This window comes from Rhinatrema bivittatum, chromosome 12, assembly GCF_901001135.1.
Source record: "Rhinatrema bivittatum chromosome 12, aRhiBiv1.1, whole genome shotgun sequence".
In the NCBI taxonomy this organism is placed as follows: Eukaryota; Metazoa; Chordata; class Amphibia; order Gymnophiona; family Rhinatrematidae; genus Rhinatrema; species Rhinatrema bivittatum.
The window spans coordinates 39,824,891-39,842,342 of NC_042626.1; the positions used below are offsets into that span (position 1 = coordinate 39,824,891).

At 45.5% G+C, this 17,452-nt stretch overlaps 1 protein-coding gene across 5 annotated transcripts in view; it reads right to left on the reverse strand.

Annotated features, from left to right (window-relative positions):
* Positions 1-2,307: 2,307 nt before the first annotated feature.
* TMEM45B (transmembrane protein 45B) overlaps positions 2,308-17,452 on the reverse strand; it is a 35,760-nt gene continuing 20,615 nt past the window's right edge. For 4 of the 5 annotated variants that reach the window (XM_029573969.1, XM_029573966.1, XM_029573967.1 and 1 more), the window contains 3 exons: positions 7,634-7,818; positions 6,904-7,049; positions 2,308-2,943 (listed from right to left, as the gene is read on the reverse strand). In XM_029573969.1, the coding sequence (XP_029429829.1) occupies positions 2,838-2,943; positions 6,904-7,049; positions 7,634-7,818 (437 nt within the window). In that variant the 3' untranslated portion in view covers positions 2,308-2,837. Of the gene's footprint in view, positions 2,944-6,764; positions 7,050-7,633; positions 7,819-17,452 lie in introns of those variants that run through there. The other variant, XM_029573970.1, reaches the window with a different exon arrangement.

The window sequence follows — 17,452 nt, forward strand, 5'->3', positions numbered from 1 at the left end:
GGAAGTTTGTCATTGGGCAGTGCTGAGACCTTATGGCTGGACTTACAGTCCATGATTCCAGTTCCAAAAGGAGCCCTGGTGCAAACTCTCTCTGCAGTGACTGAGCTTACTGTTGAGAGGGGGGAAGGAGAAAAAGGGGTGAGGAGAGGAGCGTTGGGAGTGACAGGAGGGAACTGAGGGAGCAGAGCAGTGTGAGAGTGAGTAGCAGGAGGGAGGAGGAAGGAAGAAGGCCAGTGAGAGAGGGAGAAGGCAAAGAATTCCCCGTACACCCCTGAATCTCCCCCACATACCCATCCCTGACTCTCCCTGCCCAATCACTACCCTCTCTCCCACATGCAGTCCTGCGTATACACGTGTGCATACACAGTAACCCTGGGTGTATACACCCCCATACCTCCCCCTGCATGTGCGTATACATTGCCCGTGTACACGCTCTTTCCCCTGTATATAGTCTTCCATGCACACATTCCCCCTATGCACACACTTCCCCACACGCACATGCCCCTCCCCCCCCCCCCCATGTGCCTACTCACGCATACAGGGGCAGTTCTATAATGAGGCAGGGTGAGCGACTGCTTGAGATGGCAAAATCTGCCCCCCCCCCCCAAAACTCCTCTAGCGGTTGCCTCACCCAGCCACCAGAAACAAAGGACTTGCACAGAATTCCCCCCTCCCCCCCAGCCATGGTCTCCATCTTTGCCATTTTCTGCACAAAATTCTGTGCAGGAGGAGACCCCGGCATGCCATGAATGGAGCACGTCCCGCTCACGGTGAAGATGAAGGCCCAGGTGAGAGTGAATGTATGTAGAGGGATGTGTGTGTGTGTGTGAGAGAGAGATTACAAGTCTGAGCGGAGGTGATCTCGTGAGAATACAGGAAGTTCTAGCAGCACGACGGGGGGGGGGGGGGGGGGATCCAGAAGAATAGGTTGGGCTATCTGTTACTGTTCCCAGGTGGTGTCCATTGGTATGAGAAGGAGTGGACTGCTAGGGCCCAAATTTTGATTTTTTAAATTTGTTTAGTTGCTGTGGTGCTAATCAATAAAGGAGGGGACAGTGGCTGAGAGCAGTGGCAGGGTTGGAGCAGAATGCAAGAGCAGGACCGGTGTGAGGGGAGGTGGTGGGAGTATTTTCTGCTGCCACCTCAGAGCAGTGGGAGCAGGCCTAGACCCAATCTTTGGGATGGGTGAGCTGGGTGGTTGCCTGGAGTCTTAGGAGCTGAGGGGCGCCCTAAGCACCACCAGCAGCACGCACCCTGCCGCAATGGAAGAGAAGCAGTTTGGTCTGCATCTCTGCAATTGGAGCTACCAACCACCTGGCACAGATAAACCTGCGTTTACAAGTTTGGGATTTAACCTACGGATTTTAGATTCTGCAGCTGCTTTGAGTCAGTTGATCCGCAATAAATACAGCAGGAACCAACCCAAGAAAGAGCAGAAATGTCAGACCCTTAGAAGGAGCGGTGACTGGCTGAAGAGATACATCAGAGCAGGCGTGCGCAACTCTGGATTGCACTGGCTCCAACAGTGTGGGTCTTTCCCAAAATTCAGAAGTATCATGAATCTTCACAGAGGCTAGGAAATTGGCTAATTTACAAAGCTTTGTTTCTCTGAAAACCCAGTTGCCAATACTTGCTTTTGTACCCTCTCCTATCAGTAAGGTCTGACCCTGGCAGTCTCTTTCACCATCACTCCCACTCCAGCACATTCTCCCTTCCACCTCTGAATCTGATGCCACTTCCTCTGGCCCCAGCAAGCTGATTTAGCCTCCATGGTCTGCTGGTGTGCAGTCCACCTCCTCGTGCCTGCAGCTTATACAGGCAGCGGTTGGGGAGCACAGAACCTTCCCTGGGAACTCTGAGTTAATGGTCCCACTAAGAGTACTGTTGGGAGGGGGGGGGGGGGTTGTAATAAGTATCAACCTTTTCTGTTTCACATCCCCCCCCCCCCCCCCAAGAGATAAGCCTAGCATTCTCCATCCCTCCTCCACAATCCTGCTCCCATCCTCAGCACCCTCCTTTTGCTCTCAGCTGAGTCCCAAATCCTGGAATCACCACTGCAGACTGCTGTGTCTATTGCAGACCCTCTAGTTTCTCCCCACCTGCTGCCTGCCTTGTGTGCACGCCAGCCTTACCCCTCCCCTCCTGTTCCCTGCAAGGGAGGGGCTGGAGCAGTAAACAGAGAAGCCTGGAGATTTGAAGCCTTTCCCTGATGCAAATTCTCTGCCTCTCTAGCTGAAACCCAGGAAGTTCTCAGATATGCACAGCACCCACGACCCCTCCACCACTGAGAAAAACAGCCTCCGTTGCTGATCTCCAGGACTGGCATTGTGCAACGTGGAGCTAAGACAGCTGCCTTAGAGAAAGAGGCAATAGCTAGATCAATGCAATAAGTGGAGCATTAACCTGTGCATTGGATTTTTGCATAGTTTTAACACTCAGATAAAAAAAAATTTAACTCCAATGTAGTAAACACCCACACACAGGAAACCACCACTGTCACTAAATTGTAATGTGAGTGGAAGTTTAAAAAAAAATAGCAAAATGCAACACAGGCAGAAAAGTATTAAATGTAAAGTTATCTTCCATAAATAAGAACATGCTTTAGTGTAGCACCTTTGTCTCTCTAGTGGAAAAATGTTCAGTAAAATCAGTTCCTTTATGTTTTGTTTTTTTTAATATATTGAGGAGACTGGGAAAATAGGAGTAGGGGATTTTTCTTTCTCCATTTTTACCAAATAGTCTACATGATTTAAAAAAAAAGTCTTTAAAAAATAGCAAAGCAATGTCTATTCTGAAATTCCTGAAGCTCTTTGGAAAGCTGCAGGGGTGTGTCATCATTATTCCTCTTCTGATTCTGCCAGGAGAGCAGCTTTGACCTCCAAATTCAGGTTCTGAGTTCCAATATTCATGTCATGACTGTTCCTCTTTTGTCTCTTAACAAACCTGTGTGGAACAGACATTGATGTGCAGGTTACATAGCAGTATAGAAATTGTAATCCATTATAATGTACATAGCACCTTTTTTCTTTAGAGAGTCCCTGTGTGCTTTACAGTTTAGTATTTGAGGAACATGCAACCAACTCTACCCTATGTGGTCTAATCGCACAGCTGCAGTGCCCAGTCTGCAGGAGAGCTTCTGAAGAGACGATTACAGTAAAGTGCAGGGAGAGCGCCCAAGTTCATGGTCCTTGGCAAAAGCCTGGATTTGAAAGCACATTCCCTGAGTTATCCTCACTCCTATCTTAACCAGGATTTAAAAGAAAAAGAAATAACTGCAGTCTCAGACATAGTTGAATTCAAATGCACATATATTTCAGTTCATGCCCCACAACAAGTCTCCCTCTATCATCTGCCCACTACCCTCCAAGAAAAATGTAAAAACCTACATGATCTTATACTTTGTTACCAGAAAACGAGAGAGAGCATAAGAGGTTCCATGCCGAGTCAGACGAAAGGTCCATGGAGTATAGAATCCTGTCTAGCAAGGGCCAGTCTAAGTCATTTGAAAGTGCCCGGTAGATCCTAATGGAGACTTTCATTCTATGTTACTCCTCAAAATAAGAGGCAGACATACCCAAGCCTATCTTGCTAATAAATGTTAAATGGATGTGTCCTTCATAAATCAAACCTTTTTTGAACCTGGCTATGCTAATATCCTTGTGTCAACAAATTCCATAGCATAACTGTGCTGGGGAAAAAACTTGTGGAAACCATTCTAAAGAACAAACACTCAGAACACATAAAAAGTCATGGTTTAATAGGACACAGTCAGCATGGATTTATACAAGGGAAGTTTTATCTCACTGATCTGCTACATTTTTTTCAAGCAGATATAGTGTATTTGGAGTTTCAGAAGGCACTTGACAAAGTCCCCCATGAGAGACTCCTGATAAAATTAAAAAGTCAGGGGATAGGAAGCAATGTCCTTTTGTGGATTATAAACTGGTTAAAAGATAGGAAACCGAGAGAAGGTCATTTTTCTCAGTGGAGAAGGGTAAACAGGGATCTGTACTAGGCCCGGTGCTTTTTAATATATATAAATGATTTGGAGAGGGGAACAATGAGTGAGGTGATCAAATTTGCAGATGATACAAAATTATTCAGAGTTGTTAAATCACAAGTGGATTGTGAAAAATTGCAAGAGGATCTTGTGAGAGTGGAAGACTGAGCATTCAAATGGAAGATGAAATTTAACGTGGACAAGTACAAAGTCATACATATAGGGAAAGGTAACCCTGTCCCGAAGAGCTCTAGTAACATACACACATGAGAGAACACTCCTGCCTAGGCCAAAGTGGCTAGACTTCCCCCCCCCCCCCCCCCCAGAAAGGACCCACACACCTTGGGGATACAGGAAAGGGGAATGAAGTGTGAAGAGAGCCCCAGTTATACATTTTTATGGCCCTCCAGGATATGTCAAGCAAAACAAGGTGATTGCCCAAGCCACAAAGCAAACAAAAACAATATAATGCAGGAAAAATCACTATGCCCATAAGCTTATGTTTCAAAAATGTTTTTAATACAAAATATTCAGATGTATCCAAACTGAGAAGTAAAGTCACATGGTCCCCCCAACAAGGACAGTGTTTCGTACAAAAACTGCGTCGGAGGGACCCAAAGCAAGAGCTTGTCAAATATATGTCAGTGAAGAAACAGATTCCCAACATTCAACTTATGGAAAATAGATAAAGAGATCAAATCTGTTAGGCATCCAAATGAGCATTCGTCTCTATGCATTCTGTCCCCTGTTTTCAAAAGCTCAAGCTCGTAGAAGTCCTGTACACACGTCTGTTTACAAGTGGTTTGCCTTCCAACGTGCTGTCTCTGTTCTTGAAAGAACGTAATGAATGCTCGATTGGAAGCCTGATCGCATCATCTATCTCCTTATCTATTTTGCTTAAGTTTGAATGTTGGGAATCTATTTCTTCACGGACATATTTTACAATTTTGTGATTTGGGTCCCTCCTGATGCAGTTTTTGTATGAGAAACAGTCCTAGTCAGGAGACCATGTAACTTTACTTCTGAGTTTGGATATGTCTGGATCTTTTGTATTAAATTCTTTTTTTGAATTATAAGTTTAGGGACATAGTGTTTTTTCTTACCCTATATTATTTTGGGGTTTTTTTTCTTTCTTTTTTTTGTTTTTTTTCAGGATATGTGTCATCTGCCAAGAAAGGGTTACATTATGTTATGTGCACAGACTGACACATTTGGTCACCTTGCTCAAGTGGTATTGACTGAAAAAAAAAATACACAACACATTTTAAATCTGCCACTAGTTAGTTTCATAGTAAGTCACCTAGCCCTAGTACTATTTGAAATGGTAAACATCCATTCCCTATTAACCTGTTCCATATCACACAGTTTTTTCTATCAATAACCAGGCTGAATAAGCCATGAAATTTAGATGACATCATCTGGTGGCATAAATCTTTATTTTAAATCCAGCAGCCACAATGCGCAGTGGCTTGTTAGCCTCGTATATTTACTGCTGCGCCTGATGAGGTGCAAGTCAGAAATCACTGTTTAGGTCCAACACGCCAGCTTGAAGGGTCTGGGTAAACAGCAGGAGTTCAGACTAAAGAACCAGAGGGCTGTGGATCACCTCGAGATAGACTGGGCAAATTGGTGGTCCAATTGGGAAAACTGGGAATGTCCTTCATGTAAGCATGTTTTAAAATCAGCTTACATGCATGTGTTCCAGCTGATAAAGTCCTAAGGAAATACACGATGGTATCTTCACGTACCATGGCAGCTGGCTTCTCACTAGCACTCTAATTTAAAAACTTATTTTTTAAAATCAATTATGTGGTGGATGATTTACAAGAAAACATTAAAACAAAATTGTAAATCATAGTACAATAAAAATATAAAACAAAGAATAAAACAAAACATAGGCTGTGACCTCAAACATAATACCAGGCTGAACCTTAGAAATACTTCTCAGATACCTCTAAAACCAGTCCTATCTGGGCTTTTGGAAACAATGAGAGCTACCCTAATTTGTTCAACTTTAAAATATCCTAAGTAATACATGAAGTCCACTACCTTCACAGCAGCAGGCAAGTTACCAAGTAATCCTTACACCCACCAGCCATCCAGGTAACTATATTCCTAAAGACCAAATCATTAGCAATGGCATTCCTATCGCTTCTTTTTTGGGCACAAACTTGAAGACATTCTCAATACAAGATGACAACTCAGATCTCCGCTACAGGATCACTTCCAGCCACTCCAAGGTGATGTGCTCTCCACTTTCCTGGTAACCTTATTCCTCTAAAGCAGCACAAGGACTGTGAGAGTGAAGGTAGGACTACTCTACTATGTCTCTGAAGGTCTCCTCTATATATGTCTGCCTCATCTCCTCCAGGTCTGCCACTCTGCTCTCCAGAGTCTGGGCTGAGAGCTGGGAGCACTTAGCACCAGTCACACACAAATGACCTCTCCCCAACAGAGAGATAATCATACCTATCACACTTGGTGATGTTCATGCATAATCTGTAATATAATGTCCAGATATAGGTACCTCAGCATTATGGGATTTTGTGTTGAGAAACACCACCAAAGCTTACTTTCCATAGGCAAGAGACATGTAAATGCCTTTACTGAATAGAGCAAAGCAGGCTTGATTAATCAAGCAGTCGCTCCCTAGAACACAATATAAAATAAAGTGCTCATTACAACTGGAACCAGGATAATATGTAGATCACAGAATTCTCTTTTCTTCTAATTTCTGAGAGAATTAAATAGAAAATTCAGCTGAAGCAAGGGTTTTATACCACTGATTTAATGCCCATACTGAAACGCAACATCATGTTAATTACGAATGTGCCAGAGGCAAGCAGACTAGTATTCTGAATGAGTTTTCTTGACACTTCTCCCATCTTGCTCCCAACACATACCAATAAACCAGCGAGTAGTTAATCATCATTAACATCAGGACAATCAGGTAATGCCAGCAGAAACATATGGTGATGAACATGATGTTGCTGTGGTCCTGTTGGTTCCATTCTGGTCCTCCCGAGGGTGGGAACAGCACAAATCCAATCTGGGAAATAGAAAGATGTGTTACCTTTCAGTTCCAAGGCCTGCACGTCCATCCCAATGAGATGCAGATTAGCATCCCATACAGCTAAGGCCATGAAAGAGAGAGCCTGCACATATTTCTGGTACAAGTAGCCAGGATGGTCATTGAACAAATGTGACTCTTCTTGCTAATACAATAACCTATTCTTCATCAAGCAAGACATGAAAGTTAGAGTGGCTTCATCCATATTTTAATAAAGCAAGTTTGTGTCATCATTTGGATTTTAAAAGAAAACCAGACAATATGATCTGTTTATTTAGAGCACCTACATTATTCAGGGTGTTGATTTACTAGTAACAATCAGACTTGAGAAGATTATGATTATGGCTCATGAACTCATCTCTTGCTATACAATACGCAGAGACATCCATGTATAGAATTTACCATAATTGGAAATCTTGCTGGATTATTGATCAACTATAACATGAGAAGGGGGGGCTGGGGAAGGGGACAGGAAGCATCATATGTAGTGAGCAAGGACTCCTGGGATGCAACACTACTTAAAAAAATCAGAGTAAATTGACTGAAGTTTGAACTCTACTGACCTGCCAGAACCAGGTTCCATGGTGGATGGTGAGGCTGGTACGGAGAAGCTCCAAGACCACATGGTCTCTCATGAACACCTCCAGAAAGAGACAGAATGCTGCACCGAATGCGCCAATGAGAAGCAGAAAATGGATGTGTTGATCCAGTTCAGGGCGTTTATGAACATGAAAATAAAAGAGAAGACCTGACAAAAAATATGGATTATTATTCAATTAATTGTGAAACTGTTTTATAAAAAGGCCACAAAGACAACAGAACAATGTCCCTAGTCATTTAATTCAACTTATTCTTGAGCATGTGAGGAAAAGAATTATTTATGTTTGTAGGATCACCACTCTTTCAGCTAATACACCAATAGTATCCTGAAAATGTATTACGTTCGCTTTTATATTTTTTATGCAAATAAAATTGCCCACATCCTAATAGTTCATTATAAGCTCAACCCTGACTCAAAACAAGCGTGTACAATGAGTGGAGTAGTCAAAAACACCAGCAATTGGAGATAAGTGTGTACTTAGCTTGAAAAATCAAATGTAGAAAAACCCCCCCAACATGGATCTATGTTTCGAACTGTCTGCTTCAGGGGGATTGAATTCCTTTTAATGCTCACTCGTGGTCACAGTCCTTGAATCACTCATCTCAGTCAATCCTTGGTTTGCTCAACGTTTTTTTCATAGAGATTTCATCACTGACTGTAGCATGCAGGCCCGGCATCCTAAATCACGGTATCGGGGCTTCCCCAAGGTCCTGATGCTACTCTCTCCATTTTTATTTTTTAATTAAATCGCATTGGCGGTGGTAGCAGTAACAGAATCAGGGACTCAAGCAGGCAGAGGAGGAAGCAGGAGTTGGTGGCACTAAGCACGTCGAGCCAGACAGGCTGTCAACGCGCTGGGAGGATCGGGCCCAGCAGACAGCGAGCAGTCTGGTGCAGGAGGGTGCTGCCAGCAGCAACAATGATCACAGTCAATCCATCTGCTGCTGGCTGGCCAATTCTACTCACACTCTTTTCTCTCAGCTCCTGCAACAGCAAACAGAGCAGAAGCATTGACGGTAGCAATAACATGGGCTTGGGCCTTGGCAATGTCACAACGCTGTATCTCTGCCTCATTTCAGTCTCTCTGCAGAGGCTTAGGCAGCTTTTCTCTCATGCTGCATTTCCTTGGGCCCCTCCCTCCTGTGCCAGTCCAGCACAGCAACGGGTGACAAAATTGCAGCATCTTCTTGCAATAGCTACTCCTCTGATGCAGTTTTTGTTTTGTTTTTTTTTTTTAATTTATCACTGCTGACTCTGCCTTTGTTTTCTGGCCTTCAGCACGTTAGAGACCCGGCAGATTGTTGTGATCACCCGTCTCTCCCTCTCTACTGCCTTTCATTACAGTGCCACTTCCAGTCATCATTTTAGCCTATTCCATCCTGCTGTAGTCCAGCTCTGAAGCCCAGCTATTAATTTAGTTAAGGTACCTACCCCTATTACATTGTCTCACAAGGATAGACTGAGGAACGTATCTTTGTAAATCTTTATGCATAGCTTTATTACTGCCTGTCTTTGCTGATTTTTACAATATTTAGTAAACATTTTACTATGACCTAATATACCATCACTCATGCCACAGTTTATAACTCTCCAATCCTTCCAGCCTCCCTTATCCACCCACCCTCTTCCTGCCTCTCTGTTCAAAATTATCCCCTTGATAACATCCCCTTTTAGCCCCTCATGTGTTTATTTTCAACAGTTATAACCTACCTCAGAACAGATCTAAAACTTATTTGACCTTCTGTGGCTGGAAACGTTTAGACTCAATTAGCTATATGCAGAAGAATATTGGGAAGGGTGGCGGGTATGGGAGGCCTTAGTGCTACAGAGTAGATGACGCAGCCTCGTAGAACTTGAGGCACATTTAATGTACAGACATGCACACACCCCTATGGGGAGGCCTGGTGCAGCAGCATGGTGGCTAACCCCCTCCCCAATCCTCTGGGTCTGGATCTGTGAGAACATTTTCCATGGTCTCCATAGACAAGTTGGGGAGCCTGTAGGCTCATTGCTGGCTCCTAGGAGCTTCATCCCTCACAGGCTATTTCAGCCTTGGCTGGATTGCAATGCCACAGCACCTCAGGCAAGTGATGGACATAGGTGTACTAGCCCCAAGATGAAGAGGACTGGAGTCCTAACACAAACAACTGACTTCGGATGCCCACAACCAGTGGTGGGAAGATCTGAATCTTCTGTATCAAGGCTTGGCAATTAGTGTCAGGGACCACAGTTCATGCCATGGAGATTGTAGGCCGAGCTTTGGGCAGACACTGTTCTTGGCAGCAGGGGCCCCAACTGGAAATCCATAGAGTTTTCCAGTCAACTTCAGACTGGGGCTGAAGGAGCCAGGGTAGACCTAGGATGATATTAATTACTATAGGCAGAGCATACAGAGATATGTTCCCATGCAGGGTGCTGGTCTGCATGGTCATTGGGACTGTAGATTTCACAATACATCTAGGTAAAGGTTCACCACAGACTGATGAAATTGTACTGGTGGATCTAAGGGAACTGTCAGAATCTCATAATGCTGTACTAGAGACTCATAAATAAAAATTTTCTCTAGCTCAGATGTCAAGGAATGCTTTAGCATCAATGTGGGCTTCTCTGAACAAGAGACTCACAGGTACAATAAATCGGGAAAATGTGCAGGAGTGGGCTAGGGTGGCCCCTCGCACTACACCAAGGTTCAGGAGTCTTCCTGCTTGACTGGGCAATGGTTAGCAAAGTGCCCTGATGTACCATAAGACAAGCACAACTGGAGCCAACACCATCTCTGCTTCTCTTTTAGAGATAGCTTGATGCCACTTGCATAGGCTTTTCTTGGATGCTAGCAGATTCTGAAGCCAGCATGGGTCCCACAAGGTAATGGGAGTTTGGTACTGGATGGGTGGTTCAGCGAGCCAAGCCTCTCTCTTTGACCCATTCCTGGAACCTCAGGTCCAATCGTACAGCTAGGCTAATCAGGTCCTCCAAGGTACCTGGGTATATCTCTAGCAGCCAGCACATCTTTAATGTGATCCAAGAGTCTTTGGCAAAAAATTGCAATCAGGCTGTCACTGTCCCATTGAGGTTCAGAGGCCAAGAGTGCACTGCATATTCTCCCACCTATCGGGATCCTTACCTAACAGTAGGATTTCTGGCACTTTGGAGGTTGTGCGCCTGGGCTTGTTGAACTTCTGTCAAAACTCTCCTAGAAAGCGTGCCAGGTCTCCCAGGATTGGATCATCCCTTTCCCAAAAGGGTGATGTCCACCACCCAGCAGGGAAAGGATATAAGTCACTTTGACACGGTCTGTCGGGAGCAAGCCTGCAATGAATTGCATCCAACTTTGGGAGAAGCAGCCTTGACATTTAGTAGTGATCCTGCTGCAAGAGAGCGAATGAGTGCTGCGAATCCTAATAATGCCAATCAACAGGTTCTGCAAGTCAGTGTATGACTGATATAGTACTTATACAGTCCTGAAGCAGCCCATTTAATGTGGCGTAACTCAGCCGGAGTCGGGCTATTATTGAGCAACTTGCTTTTTTAAAAGGACTTGAGATCTATCCCCTTTTTTTGTTTACCTCACGGCTTTGATAGATCGACTTCCTTGTTTTTTGTCACCATGGAGTGATACAGAGGCATTATGACATTCTCCATTTTATTCACCATTCCCTATCTAATAATTCATGAAGTTAGCATGTGGCACATTTAAAACTAAATCGGAGAAAGTTCTTTTTTACTCAACGCACAATTAAACTCTGGAATTTGTTGCCAGAGGATGTGGTTAGTGCAGTTAGTACAGCTGTGTTTAAAAAAGAATTGGATAAGTTCTTGGAGGAGAAGTCCATTACCTGCTATTAAGTTCACTTAGAGAATAGCCACTGCTATTACTAGCAACTGTAACATGGTAACTTAGTAACTTAGTTTTTGGGTACTTGCCAGGTTCTTATGGCCTGGATTGGCCACTGTTGGAAACAGGATGCTGGGCTTGATGGACCCTTGGTCTGACCCAGTATGGCATGTTCTTATGTTCTTATAACATTTTGTTTGCTTTTTTGACTGGCACAGCACATTGAGCTGACAATTTCAATATATTATCCATCTTTTTGGTGGGTGGTAACACTTAATATGGAACTTATCATATAGCTACACAGCATGGGTTATTTATCGCTATATACACATCAACTTATCAACTTATCAACACATCAACTTACATATCTCATGTAAATAATGTTATGTTCCTTTTAATTTCTCAGCTACTATCTTCTTCCTCCTTTACTTCCCCCCTCTCCCCCCCCCCCTTTTTTCTCAAACCTGCTCCATCTCCCACTCCCTTGTTTTTTGTAATTTCCTCCTTTCGCAAGTTTATTGTAAACCGGCGTGATGTGCTCGCACGAACACCGGTATATTAAAAAGCTGTTAAATAAATAAATAAATAAATAAAAATAAACTTGCACTTGTCCACATTAAATTCCATCTGCCATTTTAACGCCCCATCTTCTAGTCTTGCAAGGTCCTCTGCAATTTATCACAATCCGCATGTGATTTAACTACTCTGAATACTTTTATGTCATCTGCAAATTGAACCACCTCACTCAGTATATCTCTTTATAGATCATTTATAAATATATTCAAAAAGCACCGGTTCAAGTACAGATCCCTGAGGCACTCCACTGTTTACCTTTTCCACTGAGAAAACTGACCATTTAATCCTACTCTCTGTTTCCTGACTTTTAACCAGCTTGCAATCCACAAAAGAACATCGCCTCCTATCCTGTGACTTTTTAGTTTTCTTAGAAGCCTCTCATGAGGAACTTTGTCAAACGCCTTCTGAAAATCCAAATACACTACATCTACCGGTTCACCTTTATCCACATGTTTAACCCCTTCAAAAAAAAAAGTAGCAGATTTATGAAGCAAGAATTCCCTTGGGTAAATCCATTCTGGCTGTGACCCATTAAACCATGTCTATCTATACGTTGCATGATTTTGGTTTTTGTTTTTTTTTTTAGAATAGTTTCCATGATTTTTCCTGGCACTGAAGTCAGCCTCACCGGCTTATAGTTTCCTGGATCACCCCAGAGCACTTTTTAAATATGGGAGTTATATTGGCCACCCTCCAGTTTTCAGGTACAATGGATGATTTTAATGATAGGTTACAAATTATTAATAATAGGTCTGAAATTTCATTTTTCTGTTCTTTCAGAACCCTGTAGTATATATAATCCAGTCCAAGTGATTTGCTACTCTTCAGTTTGTCAGTCTGGACTTCTACATCTTCCAGGCTAACCATGATTTGGTTCAGTTCATCCAAATATTCACCTTTGAAAACAGTCCCCAGAACAGGTTTCTCCAGCATCCTCATTAGTAAACGCGGAAGCAAAGAATTCATTTAGTCTTTCTGTGACAGCTGTATCTTCCTTAAGGGCCTCTTTAATCTGTCGATTATCTAATAGTCCAACCAACTCCCTTGCAGGCTTCCTGCTTAAGATATATTTTAACAAGTTTTTATTACTTCTTTTCAAATTCTCTCTCAGCCTGTCTTATCAATGTTTTACATTTAACTTGACAATGCTTATGCTTTTTCCTATTTTTTTTTCACATGGATCCTTCCAATTTTTTAAGGACGGAACCATATGTAACAATATCCAATCGTCATAAATCCGAAGAAAGGGATCCCGACAAGACAGCGCCTGCAACTCAGATCCGATGGGCCGAGCAAATGGCCACCAAAAACACCATTTTCAAAGTCAGATCTTTCAGGGAAACTCCACGAAGAGGCTCGAAAGGAGCGCCACATAGAACTCGCAGGACTAAATTCAAACTCCAATCCGGAAACACGGAATGGATGGGAGGGCGCAAATGTGAAACTGAGCAATATCCAGATGCGCTGCCAGCAAACAGCCATCAAAGTTTCCCCGCAAGACACCTAGAGCTGCAACTTGTACACAAAGGGAATTGAACGCCAAGCCCTTAGCGAGGCCCTGTTGCAGAAAGTCAAGCATCCGAGGAACATGCACCGCTAAAGGGTCGCAGGAACGCGGATGACACCACGTCTCAAAAAGCTTCCAAACTCTCACATAGGCCATAGAGGTGGCTGGACGTCTCGCCTGTAGGAGGGTGGAAATTACTTGTTCTGAATAACCCCTCAAGCATAAACGCTGCCTCTCAAAAGCCAAGCCACGAGAGAGAAGCGATCCTCCCGATCTGAAAATATGGGCCCCTGACGGAGCAGATGCGTTAGATGAGCCAGCTGAAGTGGACCCTCGAGCCAAGCGTACCAGATCTGCGAACCATGGATGACGTGGCCACTCCAGCACCACCAGAATCACCCTTCCCGGGTGCCGCTCTATGCGACGGAGAAGCTGACCTATGAGGGGCCAGGGCGGGAAGGCATTCAGCTGAATCCCCGTGGGCCAAGGACACACGAGAGCGTCTATGCCCACCGAGCCCTGTTCTCAGCGACGGCTGAAAAAACAAACTGTTTTTGCATTCACCTGCGTTGTCATCAGATCCAGCTGAGGAGTTCCCCATCTGGCGCAAATGAGATTCCATGCCTCGAGAGATAGTTCCCATTCCCCTGGGTCTAGTTGCTGACGACTGAGATAATCGGCTTGCACATTCTCTAGTCCCACGACATGGGATGCGGCAATGCCCTTGAGATGGCGCTCCGCCCAGGTGAACAGAAGACGTGCCTCCAGTGCTACGGTGGGACTTCGAGTCCCGCCTTGCCAGTTGATGTACACCACCATTGTTGCATTATCCGAGAAGACTCACACCATTCTGCCCTGGATCCAGGGAAGAAACGCCTGCAGGGCTAGATGTACAGCCCTGGTCTCGAGCCGGTTTATGGAACAGGATCTTTCCATCACCGACCCGAGCCCTTGGGCGGACCTGTCTACACACACCGCCCTCCAACCTGAGAGGCTGGCATCAGTGGAGATGATCAGCCAATTCGGAGTGTCCAAATCCACCCCCCGTTCCAGATTGTCCAGTGACAGCCACCTTGACAGACTGGCTCTGGATTCCGGATGTAGAGGCATTGGTAGATGGAATAATTCCAATACCGGGCTCCAGCGAGACAAAAGCGCACACTGTAAAGGTCTAAAGTGAGCAAATGCCCAAGGAACCAAGTCCAAGGTTGAAGCCATGGAGCCCAGGACCTGAAGATGATGCCACACTGTGGGATTGTTCCTTCAAAGAAGGGACTGTATTTGTTCCTGCAACTTCCCTATTCGGTCCACCGCTAGAAACACTTTGCCCAGCAAGGTATTGAATTGTGCTCCGAGATAAATCAACTTCTGAGTGGGTTCCAAGTGACTCTTCTGCACATTGATTACCCAACCTAGGGATCGCAATGTGAACATCACCATCTGCACTGATCTCGCGCAGTCCTCCCGAGACTTCACGCAAATCAACCAGTCATCCAGGTACGGGTGGACCAAGATTCCCTCCTGATGAAGGAAGGCTGCTGCCGCCGCCACCACCACCACCACCATCACCTTGGTGAACGTGCGAGGAGCTGTTACGAGACCAAATGTGAGGGCTTGAAATTTGAAATGTCGTCCCAAGACCTTAAACCGCAGATACCTCTTGGTGATTCAGCCGGATCGGAATGTGTAAATATGCCTCCGTGAGGTCCAGAGAAGCAAGAAACTCCTCTTTTTGAACCGCGGCCATCACGGTCCTCAGAGTTTCCATACGAAATTGAGGAACCCGAAGGCAACGGTTCACCTTCTGCAGATCGAGGATGGGTTGAAATGTGCCCTCCTTCTTGGGGACTACAAAGTGCACGGAGTACAGACCTCGTCCCTGTTGAGCCTCCAGAACTGGGACAATAGCTTTGAGCTTGAGAAGTCGTCGTAGAGTCACCTGGACTGCCTCTCGCTTGAATTTGAGGCCACTCAGGACTCCACAAAAACCTCCCAGTCTGGGCGCGAGAACTCCAGTGCATACCTGTCTTTGATCACTTCTAAGACCCAGCGGTCTGATGTAATTCTTGCCCATTCCATGTAAAAGTTGGATAATCTGCCTCAGACAGCTTCGACGATGGAATGGGTGCTCGTAACTTCATTGGGGTTTTTTTTACTTCCTGCACCAAGATGTCCTGAATCTCTTCCGGGCCAGCGACCCCCTCGAAAGGACTGCTGGTGCCCCGAAGCAGGAGGTGCGGAGTATCTACCCGCTCTGAAGCGGCGAGAGTCCCGAAACCTAATTCGAGGAGGGAAGACTTTCTTAGAAGATCTTTTATCTTCCGGCAACCGATTGCCCTTGGATACGGCAAGCAGCTTTACTAGCTGATCCAGATCCTCCCCAAAGAGAAGCTTGCCCTTAAAGGGTAGATTAAAAAGCTGGGACTTGGAGGACAAATCTGCCACCCAATTTCGCAGCCAGAGGAGACGCCGCGCTGACACCAAGGACACCATACCTCTCGCTGAGGTCCTCACCAGATCATACAAAGCATCTGCAACATAAGCGATGCTTGCTTCTAGGCGGGCGGAATGGATGGCAGAGCCCCACTGTCATCCATACCGGCCCCGGCAGCTGACTCCTGGACCCAACACAGACAGGCCCTCTGCACGAGGTTAGCGTAAGCCGCCGCCTGAAGGCTTAGTGCTGCAACCTTGAATGCTCGCTTCAACTGGATCTCCAGCTTGTGGTCCTGCATATCCTTAAGGGCAGCCGCCCCAGCAACCAGGATAGTGGTCTTTTTCGTGACTGCCGAGACCGCAGCGTCCACCATTGGAATCTTCAGTAAATTCAGAACATCAGACGATAATGGGTACAGTTTCGCCACAGCTCTGCCCACCTTCAAGCCGGAATCCGGAGTCTCCCACTCCTGGGTCACTAGTTTGCAAACCTTCTTAGGCAGAGGAAAAGATGTTGTGGGACCCCTAATGCCATCGAGGACTGGATTGACGCCCTCATTGTCAGACTCTTCTTGAGAAACCTTAAGTTCCAGAACTTCAAGGACTTGGGGAATAAGGGGTCTTAACTCATCCCTCTTGAACAAACTCACCACACTGGGGTCAACCCCTTCCGCAGGAGGGTCATCAGGCTCATCCAGATCATCAGTATCCACATCAGCCGGATCCGGCCACAGATCCTAGTCTGCCACCCCTACTACCCCAGAAGCCGGTGTCGCCCCAGACCCCGGGATCGGATCTCACGTTCCCTGGGGAGAATCCTCTGTGGGGTTAGCCTGATCAGAGGGGCGCTGATGAGGGTCCATACCCCGTCCTCTTTTCTCAGGCAGGTCCAAACCTGCCCCCAGGAGACCGGGCCGCTTTACCGCAGAGCGTTTCCTTGCCAGGAAAGCCTGGTGCATGAGGAGGACAAATTCTGGGGAAAACCCCTCTGGGTTCCCCTCCCTCACTGGAGAGTCGGCTGGGGTGATATCAGTTCCCCTGGTGAGGTCTTCCCTTTCATATTGTCCCATCCTCTCCTCTGACTCCCCTACCACCAGTCACCCCCCCCCCCCCACCCATCACCCTCTCGCCGATTCACATTTACTCCCAGTTGTCACCTTGTGTACTGTCCCCAGCTCTTTTATACATTGTTCTGGCTCTCATATACAATGAATGAGTGTAGATGACATTCACTCTCATGTTTTTCCCACCTTTCATGCCACCTTCCCAGGCATTCAACCCTTCTCATCCCCAACATTCACTCCCTCTCATACTACATAGGCATTCACCCCCTTACCTCACTCTTCCTTTAACCTTCATGTCTTCCTCCTGACTGGCAGCTATATCCTTAGTCCCAGAAACACAGAACTACTGTTTTGTCAGCTTCA